General features: G+C 39.8%; 1 protein-coding gene across 4 annotated transcripts in view; it reads right to left on the reverse strand.

The window, feature by feature from the left end:
* The window catches only part of RAD51B (RAD51 paralog B), a 397,362-nt gene that overhangs the window by 107,977 nt on the left and 269,400 nt on the right, over positions 1–19,985 (reverse strand). For 3 of the 4 annotated variants that reach the window (XM_077180322.1, XM_077180323.1, XM_077180326.1), the window contains exon 10: positions 19,543–19,621. The exons of the other annotated variant lie outside the window; for it this stretch is intronic. In XM_077180322.1, coding sequence (XP_077036437.1) covers positions 19,543–19,621 — 79 coding nt within the window. The remainder of the gene's footprint in view (positions 1–19,542; positions 19,622–19,985) is intronic. 4 annotated transcript variants of the gene reach the window in all.

The following is a 19,985-nucleotide window of genomic DNA, read 5'->3' on the forward strand; positions in this document are numbered from 1 at the left end:
GCTTTAGGCTGTATGGCAATGTTCCCCAGCACTCTAAAAGGAAAATGAAAGAGCTCCAAATGCATTGTTCACCTACAGGCACAACTGATAAGGAAGAACTCATGGCCTGTTCTTCAATAGCTGCTAGAGAAACTAGCAGCAAAACTCCCAAGCCAAGAATAATTTTATTTCTTGGAGCTCTCTAAACAATAAAGCCATCTCATTTCAGAAACTATTAAAAAGCATCCCAGGCAAAGTATGGCAATAACTATAAATATCCTCCAAATGGAATTTCTGTAAAACCCCTATCATATTACAGGATGCATATGTATATTATTGTGCCTTTTATTCTTAAGTGCAGTTTCAGACTGTGAGCACATGTACACCTTGTATAGCAGCTTCTGCCCATAACTTCCTCAGATTACCACAGATATCCCCAGAGAATATCTTTTCACGGTAAAATACTGGCAGACTGTTACACTAGTAGGAATAGTTTTAAGGAAAGTTGAACAGTTTGACAGGGTGAACTACTCCTGGTTATCTGAGAAGTGGAAACCAAGGAGCTTGACCTGACACATCAGCAGAGTACTCTGAAACCACACTAAGTTTGGAGCACAGAGGGCAGATGAGAAACACCGACAGCCACACAGCTCACACAGAGCATCCCCAAGAAAGCTCTTGCTTTCTTGCTCTATGCTTACAATGAACACTGTGGCCAAAAGGAACCAAAATCATTCAGCAACTTCTTAAAATAAACCTTCCCAGTGGGCCCTTCTTCCTGTCCTGTAGCAGCCACCAGAGCAGAGGAGTGAAACTTAGTCTGAGTCACATAAGTGACATGTGCTGCTCTGCACAAGAGCTCTGGGTACCTGGGCACGTGTGGCTGCCCACGCGCTTGTGCTGCCAGCTACAGGACCAGGAGAAGAACATGAAAGCAGGATGTCTCTCTCTCTCTCTCTCTCCATTTTCTTCCTCTATGCAGAAAACTTTATGTAGTTGAAAACTGAAAAAAAATTTGAGATTTTTCCTCTCTACAGGTAAAATGTGAGCAAATATTGCAGGCCCTTAACAGGACACAGGTGACTAGAGCTCAGCCTGGTAATAACACATCACTTCTGCTGTGCCAGATCCCTGGGAACCTCCAGGATCAACACCTTACCAACTACACCATTTTGTACGACAGCAAAGGATCTAATTGGACAGAGTCAGAGTAGAATATCAAGATAAAACCTTTTTCATGGTAACTGAATATTGTGCTCTCAATTTTTTTCTCTCTTTCTCAAAAGTGCATTTCTAGCTTTACGGTTGTGATGACAACTTTTATGTTAGGAACCAAGAGTGAGTAATATAAGTAGGTCAAGTCTGCAAACACACTAAAATAGGTTTCTCAAAATTATGTCATAGCATGATGCCTTGAAATCACTGAACGCCATCCTTCTCATAAGGTTTTTGTTTGACCTATCTGGTTTCTTCAGGTTGGAATCAATGAAAGAAAAAGACTGTCTTTTTCTTATGTCTTGGGTTAAAACCCATTGAAACTGGTCGCTCTAGCACTGCATTTCCTTTCAAGCTAAATAAAGCTACAGTTAAATACTGCTTTGTTTAGTAATTACTAAAAACAAAAGACAACAAAAAGACACAGGCTGTGCAGGGTCTGGATCTCACAAGACAAAGGGAATCATGGGAACAGATGCCACAAATGTGGAGATTAGGGCAATGAGAAATGCAGCTCTGCTTCTAAAAGTGCTGGGGATGAATATGGTATTTTTGTCAACAGGGGAAGCATATCCTAGCATGTGAAGCTTACAGTAAGCCAATGTTACTCACACAATTTTTACTGTATTGAACTACTATAATTGTTTCTTTGGTAATTTGCTAGCTGTGGAATAGCAAAAGCATAAAACTGTTTATTTTACTTTTTGTTTTTGTTGGGGGGTGTGTGTATATGTGTTTGTGTGTAAAGAATACCAAAAACAGGTTTCTTCTTACAAAGGTAATCCAAAGTCATCCGAAACTAAGTTTACTCTCTCAGAATACTATTAGGTTACTTTGAGCCATAAAATAAATCTCTGGCCTAGATGGCTAATTACTTCCAGTTATTTCTGAATAAAGTTTTAACGACTTCTGTTGGAGTCATCCATATCTAACAGGTTGGGGTGAGGGGAGAAAGTGATCTGTCTGAGCATTAGACAAATAACAGACTGACAGAATAAAAGCAGAAGAACAAAACAAAGTAACCAAAAAGGACAGCAAACCAATTTGCTTCCAGCAGCATTTGAGGAAGGCCAAGGGAAAAAGTGAAACACCTAACAGTATCCAAAAACCTTCAGGTCACTTTATTTCAGCTATATCATGCCTTAAGTTTTGGTAAGAAGAAATACAGGCAAGAAATTCTAAGAAGATTTCCAGTACATCAACTGAAACTCGATTTATCCTTAAAAACCCAGTCTAATTTCTGAAAGCTTTGCAGCAGCTCTGGCCAGTTTTCAGAGCACTGTGGCACACAGGAGGTGAACTGGGTGCTGATGGAAGAGGTACAGCATGCGCTTGGGAGAAGGAAGAATCCCATGGAAAGACCATGTCCTGCTCAACATAGTTTGCAGATGACCTGTTATAAATGTGAGAATATATTTTTCAAGCAAAGTAAAAGGGATTTTCTCTGTATTTAAACCTTTGCTTGAACTGACTCATAAAGCAGGAAAGCCATGAAAATGCAGAATTCACTTTGGAAAAACTTGCCCAGATAAGGATATATAAGGCTTCCTGGACAACTACACAATAACTGGATTATATGTATACAGAATGAAACACTGTAGAAATGGAGTGTCCTTCACATAACGCTGAACATTTCAGCATCTCTGTAAATTAGAAGATTGAAAACAGGACATGGTGAAATTCTTTTGTCCATTATTACACAAAACCAGCAAGAATTAGCAGTTGAAGCCAGATATCCCCAGATCTTAATCTTAAAACTGTATTTGCTTTGATGTTACTCATTCCTAGGACACATTAATAGAGCAGTGAACAACTGGTGCTGATTGTCATGGCTTATTAGGCAGTGATAGATTTGGGCCATGCTTTTACTCATTTCCCATAACAAATATTTGCACATGGGACTGAAGCACTGAGAAGCCATACATGCACAACTATTGTCTCAAGTCAACCCTTCCTTCCAAGGCCCAGTTCCACTCCCTCCATTAATCTCGCTATTTGCCTTCTAGTTTTGTTTAGATTACAAGTTATTGTCACTAAATACATGAAAACTGTAACCAAAGACAGTCTGGGCCTAACATAATTAATCAAGTAATTTCCAGCTAATGGTTTACTGTTTGCTTCACTTCTCCACCCACTGTCTGGCTTTTTTAGGGCAAAGACATAACTTCTTGCATGTTGCTAGAGGACTAAACACAGTAATGGGACTAAGAATGCAATAAAAAAGATTTAATGTCAGAGGGGATGAATAGAATCAATGAGTATTTTCCCTTTAGCAGAGAACAGTACATTGCTACTTCAGTGGCAAAGGCTCCTATGCCCAGAAGAAGCTCAGAACTGCCTTCTGTGAGTGCCAGGCCAGTGGAAGCACTTTTGGCCTGACTTGCATGTGTCTGCTATTCTGATTCTTCAATGAGACAATTCACTGTCTGTTTCTGGGGACAGAATGAATGGAGGAGTTAGATCAATTATCTGAGAGTCTTCAGGATACACTCTGACAGATGATGAAAGGACTCTAATATGTAATTGAAATACCCTGTACCAAAATACTCACATTAAACTTTGGCTGATTACACACAGGTCTGAGCTATCTCGGACCTTCAGAACAGGAATTGAGTCGTTTATCAGTGAAAGCCAAACTTCTAAAAAGCTGGCTGCCCACTACAGAGCCTTTGTGTTGGGTAAATTAGCTTCAGGAAGAGAATCAAAATGAATTAAAACCACATGGAGATCCTCTCCCTTTACCCCCCTTTTCCCCTTTCCTCTCGCTATATGAATCCCCTCACCAGGAGACAGAGGCCAGTTCAGTATAATTTAGTCCAGTGTTTTTGTTTCCTAAAGTCTCAGTCCTGGGCTGAGTCCATTAATAGGCTGCAGCTGATTTTAATCTAGATGAACTCAAGACTTCTCTCTTCTTTGGTTTAAAAAAGATTACAAATTGTGTGTTATATAAATAGAGGGAAAAGGGAAAAAAAAACAGAATAAGTAAAAAAATCTGCTCTCCATTAGCTGACCTGCTGAACAAGACTGTGATTCAAATAAAGATGAGAAATGAGAGATGTGGGGAGAAAAATACACAACTAAAAGCTCTAGTGATACTGCACCCAGACACAGTGGTAAGAGGAGATGCAGTAATGTCTGATAGCTACCATTACCATTGTAACAGCACAGAAGAGATATTAATGGGACTCCAAAAGCAACAAACCGGATGCCTCAAAGACTGTTCTGATAGTTTGCAGCAACTCCTCCCCATTAAACATAAAATCACTTTGATTAGCAATTATGACCTCTTTGTATCTCAAGTCTCTCTGCTAGCTAGGGTGGAATAAGTTGGTCTCAGACCAGCTCCTTGTAGATACTTTAGAGTGTGAAAGAATGCCATGAAACTCACATGGACTGATTCAAGTGGGGTTTCAAATAGAGGTGCTGACACTAGAGAGAGTTGTCTCATATCGGTGCTGACAAATTTGGGTGGGAAGGGGCTGGGCTTTTTTTTTTTTTTAATGCCAGCTTGAATGCTCTGTGTGACTAATGCCACTCTGGAACTCTACACACTGGATGGCTCAAGACTGCATTGAATCCATGATTTTTAAAAGAATTGCTATAGGCTACAAATACGACACTCATTTTATTGGTGCTCAATCTCAGTGCTGATGTGTTCAAAGTTTCCATTTAGAAGACTCTCATGAACAGCTCATAGACAACTGCTCCATTTGAAAATGGCCACTGCAGCTGAGCAGCAAAGCCAGACATCAAGGCACAATGAACAGCACTGGAGTAGAATGTAACTACTCAGAGTACCCTACAGACAGGTGGCTCCTGGTGGAGAGCAACAGGATGGCTACCATTTGGAAAAACAAGAGTTACAGAACTCTCTGTAACAGGCTTCTATTATTTAACTTCTGTTATATAAAAAACTGCATTCATTCCATAAGAAAAAGCAAATGTTTTTTATAGCCTATGAGCAAGTGAGCTGTACTTGCAAAAAAAAAGGTCCCAAAGAAGCTGGAGTCTCAATGTCATTATGATAACTTAACAATCTCAAAATAGCATTTGATTCCACAGGTTCCATTTCAGAAGTCCAGAAATGTTTTTCTCTGCTTGTTAATGATCTCCTTTTTGGGTATTGCACACATCTGTTTAACACAAAGAGAGTTTACAAAGAGAGTATAAAGTAAAAATCACAGCTTTGCCATAAGAAGGAAACAAAACAGAAGTAGTAAAAGTGTTAGTAAATCAATAATTAATAGTAGATATGCAGAGAAATAGATATCCAGGTGACACCAGTAAGGGGAATCACATACTTCTATCAGATTTACCTGAATACAACCCCTCCTAATAAGTTTTAGTTGCAATGATTAACATGCCTGGATTAAACCCAGTAATATTTCATTCCTTGCTAATGGGGCAAATGTAACTTGGAAGGAGTCTGTATGCAATCACTGGAGGTTTTATTTGTATAACTTTTCTGGAGGTTGACTATGACTATATTTGATAGCATGTGGGTGGCTGTGGGACAGGCAGACAGCTGGGTGAAAAACTATGACAAAAGAAATCTTGTCCCATTTCCTGCCTCTGCTTCATTCACTAATGAGCACTGCTCTGGGTCATTCTCAAGATTTCTTCATCTGTTGTTGTCTCGTCTGCAAAGGGGCACCCCGGCAGTGGAGCTGTTGTCAGCTTGTCTTGAGAGTTTATTCTGCTGCCTCTCACCCTTGCAGCTGTGTGGGATTTTAAGTGCCTGGCTGTAAACAACTCCATAATTTGTGCTTCTTTTTGGATGACTTGAAGGCCAGTCTAAGGCCAGATGTGTTTGCTGGTGTAATCTGTTTCTCATTTATTCTGATAAATGCATATCTCAACAACTAATAATAAAATGAAATCAGGATTTATCTTTAGTTGTCTCCTTCAGTTTGATTTCTATTGGAAAGAAAATGTTAATAAAACATAGCTAAGTCCTCAGTCTCTCTTTTCTTCCTGGAGTTCTTGAAATGTTCACTGAACATATCCCTACAAATAAACAACCAGGCTGGTGAATCTGATGCCATTAGATTCCTGCTGTAGCAACCAGTATCCCTTTTGCTAGCTTGTGGAAACAAAACCATTTTGCTTCTTTAAAAAACAGAGAAGCAAACTAACACGGTGTCATCTATTTTCACTAACCGGGTGTCATCTATTCTTGTTTCTTTTGTCAGACCAGTTCACTTGATTTCATCCCAGTAACAGATTTACTCTTTTTAACAGGATTGTTTGGTAAAAGGCTCCTACTTGTGCACAGGCAGGATTCAGCCTTCTCCTACCACAAACTGTTCTGTTACCAAGTCTAGTCCATTGATGAGGAAATTTATTAGAGGATGCACGTAAGGACTGCACCTCTCTCCTCATGTCTAGGGTTCAGTAAGTCTCTATGCAAGGAAAAGGAAGAAATCACACCAAATTTCATTGTATCAAAGTGCTGTCTTTTAATTTGTGTTCTAAAATGGTATTGCATTACCCTTCCCCTTCCAAACAGGTATAAAGGTGAGGCAGTGGGAAGGGGAACCCAAACCCCTAACGCTAGGCAGCAAAGGCAGCCTTGGGCTAAGGCAGGTTCCAAGGAAAAAGCTGTGGAGCAAGCCACATTGTGGCAGTTTTGGGTTCCCCTCGGGATGCCTTTTGGAGCTGCAGTGTGCCTGGAGCTCTGGGCTTTGTGGTTTTCAAAACCCTAACCCTAGGTGTAACCCTAACCCTAGGCAGTAAAGGCAGCCTTGGGCTAAGGCTGGTTCCAAGGAAAAAACTGTGGAGGAAGCCATGCAACAGCTTAGCCTATCCCCGGCCACTAATGACCTGCAAGACATGTACTGCTGCAGTGCAACACAGAACTCTTCTGGTCATGATCCTCCTCTTTCCAGTTAGATCATGGCCTTATCCCCTGCCATCCCTCATATCTATTATAATGGGACCCTTACTCTTAATTAAAACCACTGCTTAAGTGTGTCAAAGATACTGCTCCAACAGAAAGCAATTCCATCAGGCATGGCTTTGATAGAAGGCTTCCAATCCTCTTGTATCTGCTACATGGGTTTTACATCCTCTGCGCATTGAAATTATTAGATATGGATGGTCATAAAAACAGTTTATGTAAAGAAAGTCATAGGGTTGTCCTTTACCCAGGAAGACTTTCAGATAAATGCTCTAGTTTCATCCCAAAGGAGATTTTGCCAACCCCTCTAGCTCTAAGAGGGAGAGGAAACACTTTCCACAGTGCTAGGCAGTTCTAATTATAGATGCACCAAACCAGCACGTACTTTTATTGAAGATAATTGTTCCCTGACAATACTCAGAAGCTCATCTATTGTCTTCAGCCACACTAATGAATGTTAGTTACTCACTCAGCATTGCTAGTTCTGTTCAGAAAAGGGTTCACAAAAAACCTAAGTAAATTCTATTTCTTCCATGCCTCTTCAGATTTATTTTAACACCCAAGTACAAAAACTGTAACTGTATACATAAGCCACCATGACTGGCCTAACTGAAGACAACTGTTTAAACTGGCAAAGACACAATTTATTCTATTAAAACCACTCATGATGATATGTGAGAAGGAAAGAAGTCCTTTTAGCTTTTAAGAAACAAATAATTTCTAGGGATAGTAATTAGGAAAACAAACACAAAACATTTGTATTTGTAAACTGAGTATACTTGCTGTGGCCCGACTAAAATGTGCTAAATATAATCTTGGAATTTTTTTCTTCAAAAAACCTCCACACTTCAAGATGCTAGTAACATAAGAAAACTAAGAACAGGCAGAATTATTCCCCCACTGGCCCATCTGGATTTTCAGCATTTTACTGAGCTTTCCTATCTATTATGTGAAATAAAACCAAACCTGTTTTCAGAAGGCTACTTTGGTGAGTGGTTTGAATTAATTTCATTTCTTAATTTAATTTCTCAGGACATTCAGAGCTTTTTTTTCTATGTTCTGTGTTGAACTTAGTGGGTTTTCAGAGCCACAATACCAACAATGCAATATGGTATCTATTTCTTCCTGTATCTAGCATGGTTTTACACACAAACCAATCATACCTCAAATATCTAATTTGAGGCCCTCATTCTCCTGCCTTTAACGGTATATAGTTGACTTACTATGACACCTTAAAGAACATTTCTTACACTTGACCCTCTCAGTAGTTTCATGGGATTCTCCCTATTCTCTTTGCATTCTTACCAGATGCTTTTTTCACTATGACAAATCACCAAGCCCTCAGATCACTTGCATTAAACAAAAGAAGGCTATTTTATCTAGGTAATGTTCTTTCTCTGTCTACAGTAATGTTGGTAGAACTTGCACAAAACATACTGTTGTGAGAAGAATTAGATTTCAGATTTATGGAAACCGACTCTAACATAAATGTGTGGAAGTGTCATTTTGTACATCAATGCAAGGATACACCTTGAATGGGAGACAAAGCTGATATATATTTGTGGGCTGCTTTTATTGTCTGTCCAGAAATTTCAAAGCATCATATATAAGGAGTGAACTCTGGATATCAGAATCAAAATACGCACCTACATTTTTCAAACATCCTAGCACCACAGCATTGCCTCTAATGGGATGCAAATCTGTTTCTCCAGTGTCTCTTGGAATGCAGATGTAGTACATGGACCAGACAAAGCCAGAGTAGAACTAACACACAGCAAGCTAATCAGAATTTCATGATTGCAGGGATATCTTTAAATTGCAACCTGAGGTTAGCTGATGACACAGTCATTGCCTGAATCATCTGAAAATCTGAAACAATGGCTCTGAGCATGGTAAACTTTATCACTAATCTGATGGTGTGTCATCCTCCTGACTTGAAAGGTGGGGAGAGGGACGGCAGGAATTCTGCCACTTCAGCAGACAAATCTATGGGCAGAGCAGGAACAGAAAAGTACAGTAAACATCTGACTCAGTCTCTAGCAGACACATTCAGCAACATGACTGAACTTTACACTCAGGACACTGGGTGCCTGTCACATTCAATAAGGAAATGGCATCTCTTACTGCTCCTGTGGTGAGCAACAAGGCAGAGGAGAATCATATGGCAGAGAAGCAGCAAAGCAGAAGTACCGGGGTTCAAACCCAAGTTTTAAAAACCTCACGTGATCTAAATAAATACTAGCACTGCCATACCTGATTTGGGGCCGTCACGAAAGGGAAGCCTAGAGAAACAGAGTGTCCGCCCTTAACCTCCTGAACTATCAATTTTCCTCATCTAATATGCAGAAAGGTTATGCTGCAGTGCCCTGCGCTTCCTCGCATTTAAAGTTAGGGTAGCCAAGGGCAACAAAGACTCCTTCCTCTCCAGCTTGATAGCAGAGCTCTTCCTTCCTTTTGTTCACATGAAGAACAAACACTGAGTTGAACAATAACAGTGGATGCTTCATTATGATGCTCTCTTGGGCACCCAGCCCTGGTTAGCATTATCTTACCCCTTGGTTTTGTTTTAAAGGAAACTGTGAATGGTCTTTTCAATTGCTGGTGTTTCAAGATCAACATTACCTCTACTTCCTCTGTTTTCAAGTTTCCTTATTTTACCAACAATACGTGGCACTATGAAAAAAAAAAAAAATAAGGACACCCAAGGAACTGAGAAAGCTTCCAGTCTGAGGCAAGCAGTAACAGAAGGCCACTTAAACAAGCTTTCCCTGTAAGTTAATGCCACATTCTTGTGTGCAGCCCTCAGTGAGCCAGCTTTCTTACCCCTTCAGCCAGAAGAGGCCTTGAATTTGCAAATTCAGTTTATGCATTAAGTTTTCATGTACCCTTAAATGATAGAGCCATGTCCTTTCTGAGCCCAGGCAGCTGGGACCAGCTTGAGAGAGACCTTATTCCCTTTGAGCTCAAATGTGACAGTGGAATTTAGTTCATTCTACATCAGAGTAATCAGGGCTTGCTCTGACTTTTATACGTTACTTACAAACCTTTTCTAGGGCACAACAAATGTGGTAGTACATGACTAGACAAAGCCAGAGTAGAACTAACACACAGCAAATGAAAATCAAACTGTGACTCAGGTGGCTGCCCATCTTTGGTAGTGCTTGCCAAATTGGACCACTTGGATAAAAAAACCTGTTTCTCAAGGAAAGCAAAGTATTCTGGATGAATAAAAGTTCATCTAAGTTCTGTTGAACTTGAATAAAGTTCTATCTGGTGTTACTCAGCTGGAAGGACTGCAGGGATGAAGCAAGGCAACAGAATTGTAGGGGAAGGAAGGCTGAAAGGCAAAGAAGAAACAACATACCTTTGAGCTCTGGTGTGCTCTGTGTGAGGCCCTGCCTCTGTATCCAACATGAAGGTGGCCAGGATCACATAACAGAACTATCAAACTTATGCTTTCACCATCCTGATTTAGTGCTTTTGGCTTTTACTACTGGATTCAAATACATTGGCTTGATTTTCAAAGGTAATGAGCACCTCCAGGTCCCACTGCCTTTGGTGACAGCTGCAGCTCTAAAAATCAGTTTAAGATAGTTTGCATATTGAGAAGAACTGAAGGAAAATAAAAGGCCTATTGTGTATATATGAAGAGTTAAAACACTACTGATTGGTGGTCTGTGAGTCCCTTCCCTTTTCAAATGAATTTCACTTCATGTTTTATTTGGTTTTCCTGTTGATGCATCCTGCACCCTCCAGTGCTAAGCTGGTGGGATCCCACATACTTTTCCTGGCATGTGGCGTTTAAAATAAGAGACCTCAGCAATCGGATATCCTCAGCATTTCCAGCTATTGAACAAAATCATGAGTGCTGTGATCCAATTTCAGAGCAGAAGAGGAAAGATATAGAGTAATATTCTCCCTGTGCTGGTATGGGGCAGACAAAAGAAAACTAAGCAAACAGGATGTTCTGCTCCTCTGTGGACTTCAGCAAATGCCACAGCAGACAGGATATGGTCTAGCTCACAGCTAGGACTCACAGCTGCAGTGTATGTGCCTGGCTGCCCAATACCTTGTTTGGGTAATTCACTCACAGCACAAATGTAGCATGAAGGAAAGTAAAAGATGTGCAGTTCCCACCTGTTGTGTCTCAAGGCTACAGTCCTTCATCAAGCATATGCAGTCTGAAGGAGGAATGTGGTATTTATATATGCTATTAAGAAATTATCTCATCCCATCCCTAAATTCACTCAGAACATCTTCACCAGTGCAACACTTGGTGTTCACCTTTGGATTTCAGCCTGCTTATTCTAAGCCTATTCACTGAACAGCAAGGCATATCTCAGCTGAGGTCTCCACAACAGCACACAGCACTCAGTTCAAACTACTCAGGCTCTAATATTCCCCAGCATTTTCTAGAAACATCACTCCTCACATCTCAGCTGCTGCTTCTGGGAAGTTCACCTCCATAGAGCATTGGGAGAGTATGGGAGAATGTTTCTGTAGTTGAAAAACTAGGACATTTACATGAAAATGAGATTCAGTGGACAATAAAGTAAAATCTTTTCAACAACATCTTTTGTTGAACTGTTAACTGTAGCATCATTTGCCTTTGCTTCCTCTTCACCCCTGCAGGCTTGTGCTGCCTTGCCTATGTGCTGAGCCCTAAGGCAGACCCTCTAAGGTTACTCAGGTGGCAAACCAAGGCACAGCCTGGGCTGGAACACCACACTCCAGCAAAATGCTGGCTAACCTTGTTGCTTCTTTTATCTCTATAATGCTTATTTAACTCTATCTGGCCCTGAAATTTAATCTCAGAAGTTTTTCAGGGGTCTTCATAGAACTGAATGACAAATGACCAGGTTTGGTTTTATTACAACATAAACATGAGAAGCAGTGCTAAAGTTCAAAGGAACATTGCAGAAAATACTTTACAGTAACAGCCCAACATTAGGAATTTTAGGGAACGACTGTAATGAGAAAAAGCATTTGAAGTGAACCACTGTTTGCTGAGAGGGTTTATCACATGTGCCTGTTTCTAAGAAAGTGCTATATATTCCTATCCATCTTATCAAGATAGATTTAAGATTGTATGAGAAGATAATTTAAATCTGTGACAGGGCAAGTCAACACATCAGATGCAGAGATACATGAAGTTGTTCAGGGTGTGTTAATTCTCAAAACATAGAGGAAGTTTCAAAGAAAAACAGCACTGGGGTCAAAGCAGTGGAAGCCCTATTTGTTAAGTGTTATCCCTGTGCTAGTAAGCCTTTCCTCAGGCAAAGTTTCCTAGTTTTGATGAAGTGCTATTCAAGTGTGCTTGCTCACACAGAATTGCACTCTGGAGACTTCCAGAGTTTAGACTGTACGTAACTTTTGGATCTCCTCAGCAGAGGCAACAATAAAGTGTCCAATTTCTCTTTGGAAAACAGGCTGTACACTTCGGGATTTTACAAGATTTTAGTAATACATAAATTCCTATAGCTAAAGAAAAGTTGTGTGTATTACCAAGGGTAAGTATTTTGGGTCATAGTCCTCTCTTTATTGCTAACTATATTTTCATAAGATCAAATGACATCAGTGATGGCTTCACCAAACATGTTAGTGGTGAAGCCAGTACAGACATAACCTTTGAGGATAGCAAAAGAAATTGAGTTGTGCCTACATGAGAAAAGAAAAAATCACTGAGACTTAAATGTCTTTTACCTTCATAAACTGCACACAAAAGCATGAGCCTTTACTCTGGCTGGAAAACAAGTTTTTGAACAGACATTTATTTAGCTTCCTACTCATGAATGTGTTCGCTTAAGAACATTAAGTCCATTTTAGGTACATTTGACCTTATTTACAAATCTGTAGCTTGAAAGATGTGACATCTACATTAAATCCAGGCAATTACTAGTAAAGTCTTAGTCTTCCTTGACAATGTTCAGTTCCCAGAACAATATATTGTCACAAATCACAGACACTACCTCTAATCAACAAACAATTACACTCCTTATGTTAAAAGCCTTTTGGAAAAAAGGCCATTTGCTTTAGCACTATGCTGAAAACCCAGGGGAGCAGCCCACTTTGATCAGGAATTCATTACAGAGAGCCTGGTAAGGAGAAGATTTCTCTGAAGTGAGATCATTTTGTCCCAGGAAGCCTATGCCAGCCTTGAAAAGAGGGGAACAGACTTACACTCTTCAGTTCATTGTTTTAACAACACTGGATTAAAAGAAATTAGTTTTGATTAACACTTGTATAAATGAGAACAGATTTGGCACACTGCTTGCACTAAAACTTTTTTTTGTGTTACATTTAGTAGAACTTCAGACAAATTAAATGCTGGCACTCCAGTTGCAATGTAGTAAAGCACTTAGGAACATGTTTGGCTTTAAGTGCAAGACAGCAGTATCTTCAGTATCTTTACATGAACCTTTAGAAATAAGCAGGTAATTCAAAACATTGTGCTAAACTGGATTTATCCAGCATAATATCCTCACACAAGTTAAGCTCACAGGAACAAACATGGCCAGAAACTCTATCAATCTACTGCCTATGTACTATGCCGCTATGTGAAAGGTCATGTTTGCAGAGAGAGACATTTAATTTTATTGAAATTACAGTTTATTTGGTTTCTACTGGCTCTAAACCCAAGATGCCTCTATACTTCCTTCACCATTAAAATGTTTTCCTTCCATTTCTCATCATAAACATTTTTAGTTGGTTTTGCATCTGTGCTCTGTTTCTTTGTCCTCCTTCATTTGACAGCCATGGAGTTTGGCAACTCCAGCAAGGCTTTGGCAGTGCTGCTGCAGAGCAGTAGAGCAATTCTCACAAACCCATCTAATGAGGACACCCTCACCCAAGCAAACAGGTTTAGTAACCCACTCCTCAAAATGCCATGAATTGCCTGAACAAAAGGACATTTTCATTGATGTCAGCTATATCTGTGTGGGTGACATTGCTGGCATTGGGATGATGGCAGTCTTATTTTTTCTCATTCCTTAGTCCCAGGATGGACTTAACCTACAAATTGATAGTGCTTCTTTGCTCTCATTATTACAAACCTGTTAGAAATAGCATGAGACTTTCAGCGTCCTGTGGGGAATACAGCAAAAACGGTTCCACCCCACAGAGATCCTAACAATGATCAGTTCATCTTTATCCCTCCAATAGGCCTGGAAATCACCAGTGGCACTGCAAATCTTTTACCATCTCAATAGCAATGCACAACTCTATTCCCATTAATCTGTCTTCCACCCATTCACACATCAAGAACAACCCTGCTTCATTTTACAGATTATATCCATGTTGCTCCAGACAAAGGTCACTTTATAGTTACAGTTCTTCAATTGAATAAAAGCTTTTGATGCAGTAAATCATTGTCTTTCACTGTTCAAACCCACACAATACAATACAAATAATGCTGCCCTTTCTTTCAGAATTCCTTTTCTACCTCACTACTTGTTTCTTTACAAAATAAAATGAGGCACTTTTCACTTGCTTCAGCCATAGAAATTAGTTATAGCACTTTGGAGACAGTTTGCCATGCTGCACTACAAACCCAGACCCTATGCTATTTAGAGATCAAAATGAGCCTCTTTCATTACCTTAGTGACAAATGAAACATAATGTACCAAGGTTTCCCTAGATTTAGCTGTTACTAGATCTTTTCCCTACCGTGAAACTTAAGACACTCTCTTCCAAGTGCCACATTCTTTTGTTTCTACATACAATAAGTTACCTGCCTCAATAGGACATTACATGTAAGGTGAGCACATTTGTGTTCAGACAGGTTGCGTGCAGTGAAAAAGAGGGCAGCAGAAAGGGTGGATTAATAAACTAATTATTCAGTCCTGTAGCAAAAACCCTCAAACTCTTCCCTTTAGCAATACAAGGTATTTGGGAGCCAGTCAGCAGGAGACACGAAATTTTGAGGTTAAATTTATAGACAGTTATACCTTTCAAAAAGGAAGAGTAAAACATAGCAAGAGAAATCATTATGCCAAGTACACTCATGAAAAATGGCAACCATTTAACAGCAACACTGCTTTTTTTAGCACTGAAGGTCCTTACAAGAACTGAAGCCAAAAGCTGAAGGCAGACAAATTCTAATCTGAACTACAGAACAAGGGTTTTGCATCAAGGTAGCTAAAACTTGAAAATACCATCAATGCAAACTAGGAACTCACATTTCTTTATGTCTGCAAGTAATAGTGATTACTTTTCTAGAAGAAATTATTCAGTGCAACAGTTATCAGGTACCTGAAGGAAACATGTATCATATATGGGAGGTCAGTTTGGATGAACTGATAATTCTATCCATCTTTAAACCCTATGAAACTGAAAATATATCATTACTCAAAAGCACATCCTAGCTCACTAATAGAATTTGCCTAATGTTTTCAGTGCTTCTGAGTTTTTCCATGAAGTGCAATGTTAATCACTTAGTTAAAGCATTGAGTCCCAACAGACTCTTCAGCTGGCAAAGAGCCACCGTGTCCCTGACTCCTTTCACAGCAGCCTCCTCTTGGTAACAGAAGGCATTTGCTTAAGTGAGATGGAATGAGACTTCCACAAACAGCTGAGCTGTTGGTAGGTAACAGCTAGGCTTGTTGCCTACTTGTATTTATACCCCAGAACACTGCTCCTTCTAAAGCTAGACTTGGATGATCATCCACAGCGTACAGCTTCAAATCAGTTTCATTCAGCCTATCTTTTTCACATATGTGTGCACAAAGCTAAGTAGCACCTTCTAGTTCAGCTGGCCTAACCCACGATGCACTACATTCAATTTCAATGAAACTGCAATTAGGCAAGAGCAGCTAAAAATTTCTTCTGTCATACCAGAACAGAATTACCAGCTAGCAATTTCCAATCAAAACAGAAATTATATCATAGCCAAGGAGAAAAATAATCTTACAACTTGCACTCCTAATCAAGTAGATCTGGAGCTCTTTTAATTTTATTCTTCTTTTTAATGGTATGACTTCACTCACTGCAACTGGTTGAAACAGGGAAGTTGCTGTTCAACTGGTATTGAAACAGGGAAGCGACAGCAAGTTCCTAGAACAGCAAACACAAGCTGACAGTAAAACTTCCAATATTTTGCAGTGCTTGATCCAGGTTTCTGCCTTTTTGTCTAAGATCTCTACAAAATAAAGATTGGCTGTCAGACTGGATTCTGCACTCACAACTCAGGTTCATCAAAGTATGACACTGGCAGAACATAACATGACACTGCATTGCAACGTAAAGGCAACTGAGGGTATTTTTGGGGTTCCAGTCCACTCCTGCTATAGCACAGAGCAATTTGAAGCAATGAAGGGAGGAGGCTGAAGACTTTTCTTTGCTAAATTTCTGACTGTCCAATCTTGCCTTTCAATCATCACATTTCATTTCTCTAGTCTGAAAGTGGAAATAAAAGAGTGAGTGCATAAATGGATTCTCTTCATCCCTGAATGTTTCAGGTTTATAAAAGCAAAGAAGTTTTCTCTAAGGGACCCTTGGGCAGCCTGGAGATCTCCTCTGAGAATAAAAGAGAAGCAGTTCTGCCTTCACAAGGATCTCCTCCAAAAATTTCTGTGCTTGCACTGAGGCCATGAGATGCAAAGATACCAGGGAAACAGAGCAGCAATTTACATTGACAAAGAGGATTTTGATACACTCTTCCAAATGGGGCAGCATTACCATCTTAATAGCCTTTTGCTCTCAGCCCTCTTCCTGAGGACGCTGGAGATTTTTGCAAATGGAGAACAGTTCCGCTTCCCATTTTAACTGCAACAATAGCAGAAGGGCTCCTTAAACTGCATCAAATAGCAGTCTGTGAAATCCCTAACTAGCCACACTGCCTCTCCTGCCGTTTTATTATCCTCCAGCCCACAGAACAAAGCAGGGGGGAGCTCCTCCTATTTTTTTTTTAGCCTATTCCACACATCCTAATCCCTCAGAGGTGGCAATGGAAATTGCTTGTGGAACTGTTAAATCACACTTTCACTTTGTCTTTCATTCCCCATTCACCCTCGCTAATCAGGGAGCTTCCAGCTACATTTTCCGATATCAATTTGTTTATGGCCTATTGGTTAATGGTCCCAGGATGGGACCCCCTGAGTAAAAAGAAAGAATCCTGGGCACTTCAGCCAGCTGCTGCTTCTCACCAGTTCCCACATCCACCCACTTGTTCCCATCAGCCACCCTCAATGTGCTCACCTCCTGACACCAAGGGAATCAAAGTACAAAGCCTGAATGGCAGAGTTGCCTTTGGGAGCGGGCTGGGGCACAGATCCCACTGGTTAGTGCTCTGTGGTGTCCCTCCAGCAGCCACAGGCTGGCCCGTGGCTAGGTGCCTGACTGGCATCTTACCTTGCATCCAGCTTCCCTTTGCAAAGAAGCACCAAGTACAACTCTCAGAAAAACTCTAGCATGTTTTGAACAAGGCAGCCTGGTGCCACTTTCTGCGTCTTATCCAAACCAGACATTTCCTGGTGATTTGCTCACTTCCTGTTTCCACAGATATAATGATCACTGAAATGTGGGATGAGACCATGCAATATTTACTTTTACAAATTTGTGAGATGGTTCATGTGTAAGTGCTTACAAGTCTCTGTAAAAGAGTCTGGGGCACATTATTAGGGGAACCATACCCTTCTTTGCTACCCATCTTGGAGAAAAATATCTAAAATAGAAACATGATTATGTGGTCAGAAAGTAATAAAAGGCTCACACAGAGAAGATATTCTTGTTGCCTTTCAAAATGCACACAGAATGCCTGATATGAATACATCAATTACTTAAAGAAATCCAAACTGGTGTTTTATCTGTTTGTAGAAAAATGGCAAATGATGTTTTAAATGTACTGCCCAGAAACACATGGGTGTAGGGAAAAGAGCAATTGCCACACTTTCAATCCAGTGCTGTTCTCCTCTCAGAGTGCTCTTCCATCATGATGTGTAACCAGGCCTATTTGTTCTTTAAAGTATGGTTCAGCCCTGGGAAAGCTATACTCATGGCTCACAGAAAAGAGCTGAAAAAATTAAGATTGACTCTGTACAAATTCTCTCTGTTTCTGAAATAGGAAAACTTTCTTTCCCGAAGTTTCATTACATTAGTGCCTGAGGACAGAGCAGGAAATTGTCTGCCTTTTAAAATAATGACCAGAAACATCTATGTAACTCAAGATATCCAAGACAGAAAAGTAGCTTATCATCTGCCCTATACTGAAACAAAACACATCAAGACCAACTCTTGCAAGTACTCTCCATTTAAACTAATAAAAATTGTTTCTAGTTCCTGTAGATTTTTAGAATTACTGGTACCAAATAAAGCAGATCAAGTGCCCAAAATGCTATCTAAACATACACTGAAAATAGTATTCAAAGGCTTAGGAAATGCTGAATAGACACCTCCCCCCTCATTACAATTACGTAGCTGTATCAAATGGAAGCAAAAATGCACCATAAAACATTTTCATTTTGTTTGTTTTCTGACATTTTGCATCACCTGATATGTAAGCATATGGAGTCACTAGGAAATATAAATATGCCATTAGTCTGGTACAGCCGGTTTGAATGTGAGAAATGTGCAATCAGAACTGTTCATATCCCTTAAAATGCCCATAGTGCCTCATGGGATCAGTGATTCTCCATCACAGGAAACTGAGAACCAGCTATACTCACTTGTCTTATTGCCCTGGCTGCATATCATAGTGTCCTCCCTGTACAGAAAGTGACAGGCACTGATAGTTTTATTCAGTCTGTTAAACTGATGCAGTGATAAGGAGCCAGGCTGCATATCAAAAGACATCAACTCAACAAAATTGATCTATGAAGGTTTGTCAAAAAGTAAGGATGTTTGTTGGGATAAATGGGAAAAGAAGGGAAGAGTTGTACTTCTCTCTTTGCTGTGTCTAGAAGTACATGATTCAGGACACAGCCACAAGGAATCCTAGCTCCCTGTCAGCATGGTGTTAATATCCAGCTTTTCAGCATAACACTTCATATCCTAGAGAATCTGAGGATAATTTAAGACCATTGGGCATTAGCATTACAATGATCACAAAAATAGAAAACAGATATTAATTTTCTTACTGATGCCAAACCATTTGCTAAAGAAAAACCATTAATTAACACAGGCTATTAATGATAGATAGGTGTGTTTCTCCTGAAGAAACCTATTCCATCAGGCCCCATGTTACCCAAACCATTCCACTTTACCTTGGAGAAAAACAAGGAGCCCTGGTTAATAATTTCAGGGCTCATTTCTAGATCCATGGAAAAATGCAAGAACCAATTTAATGTAATCAAGAAAAAACAGTGAATTCAGCAGAACATCCCCTTGTTAACCAAAATGTTTAAATGTGTGGGGTTTTAGTTTGGTATAAAGAGCAAAATTTTCAAAAACAGTCTACATTCAGTCTGCTTAAAATACTAATTGAAAAGGCAAAACAACCAATGCTCTGGTCTTACCCTGAAGAATCAAGCCTGATTTCTCAATGGTGTAGAAAAAAGTGGAGAATGGAGCAACAGGGGATTTAGCAACCAGGAGCTGCAAAGCAAATACATGATGTAAGTATGCATCTTTATAACATACTGATGAAAGCTCAAATCTCCAAAAGCATCTCACCAGATTTAACTTCCAGAAGTAGTAAAGCACACATCAGATATAACATGTAGTTATTGATCCAGCCCAATCACTTCTAAGTAGTTGAGATCTTCTCATACACATATATAGATCATGCTGCAATTTTAAAAGGATTTACAGGTCCTTAAACGCCTTTAAAAATGCCATTAAAGCAGTACCTTTTGCTTGTCTTACTGGCATCCTGTTAAGCTTAACCATTCCTGCTGTTCAGGCTTTTGCACTCAAAGACAATTTTGAACAAAACTGCTACTGCCATATACAGGGAATT

The sequence above is a fragment of the Agelaius phoeniceus genome, chromosome 6 (assembly GCF_051311805.1).
Source record: "Agelaius phoeniceus isolate bAgePho1 chromosome 6, bAgePho1.hap1, whole genome shotgun sequence".
Classification (NCBI taxonomy): Eukaryota; Metazoa; Chordata; class Aves; order Passeriformes; family Icteridae; genus Agelaius; species Agelaius phoeniceus.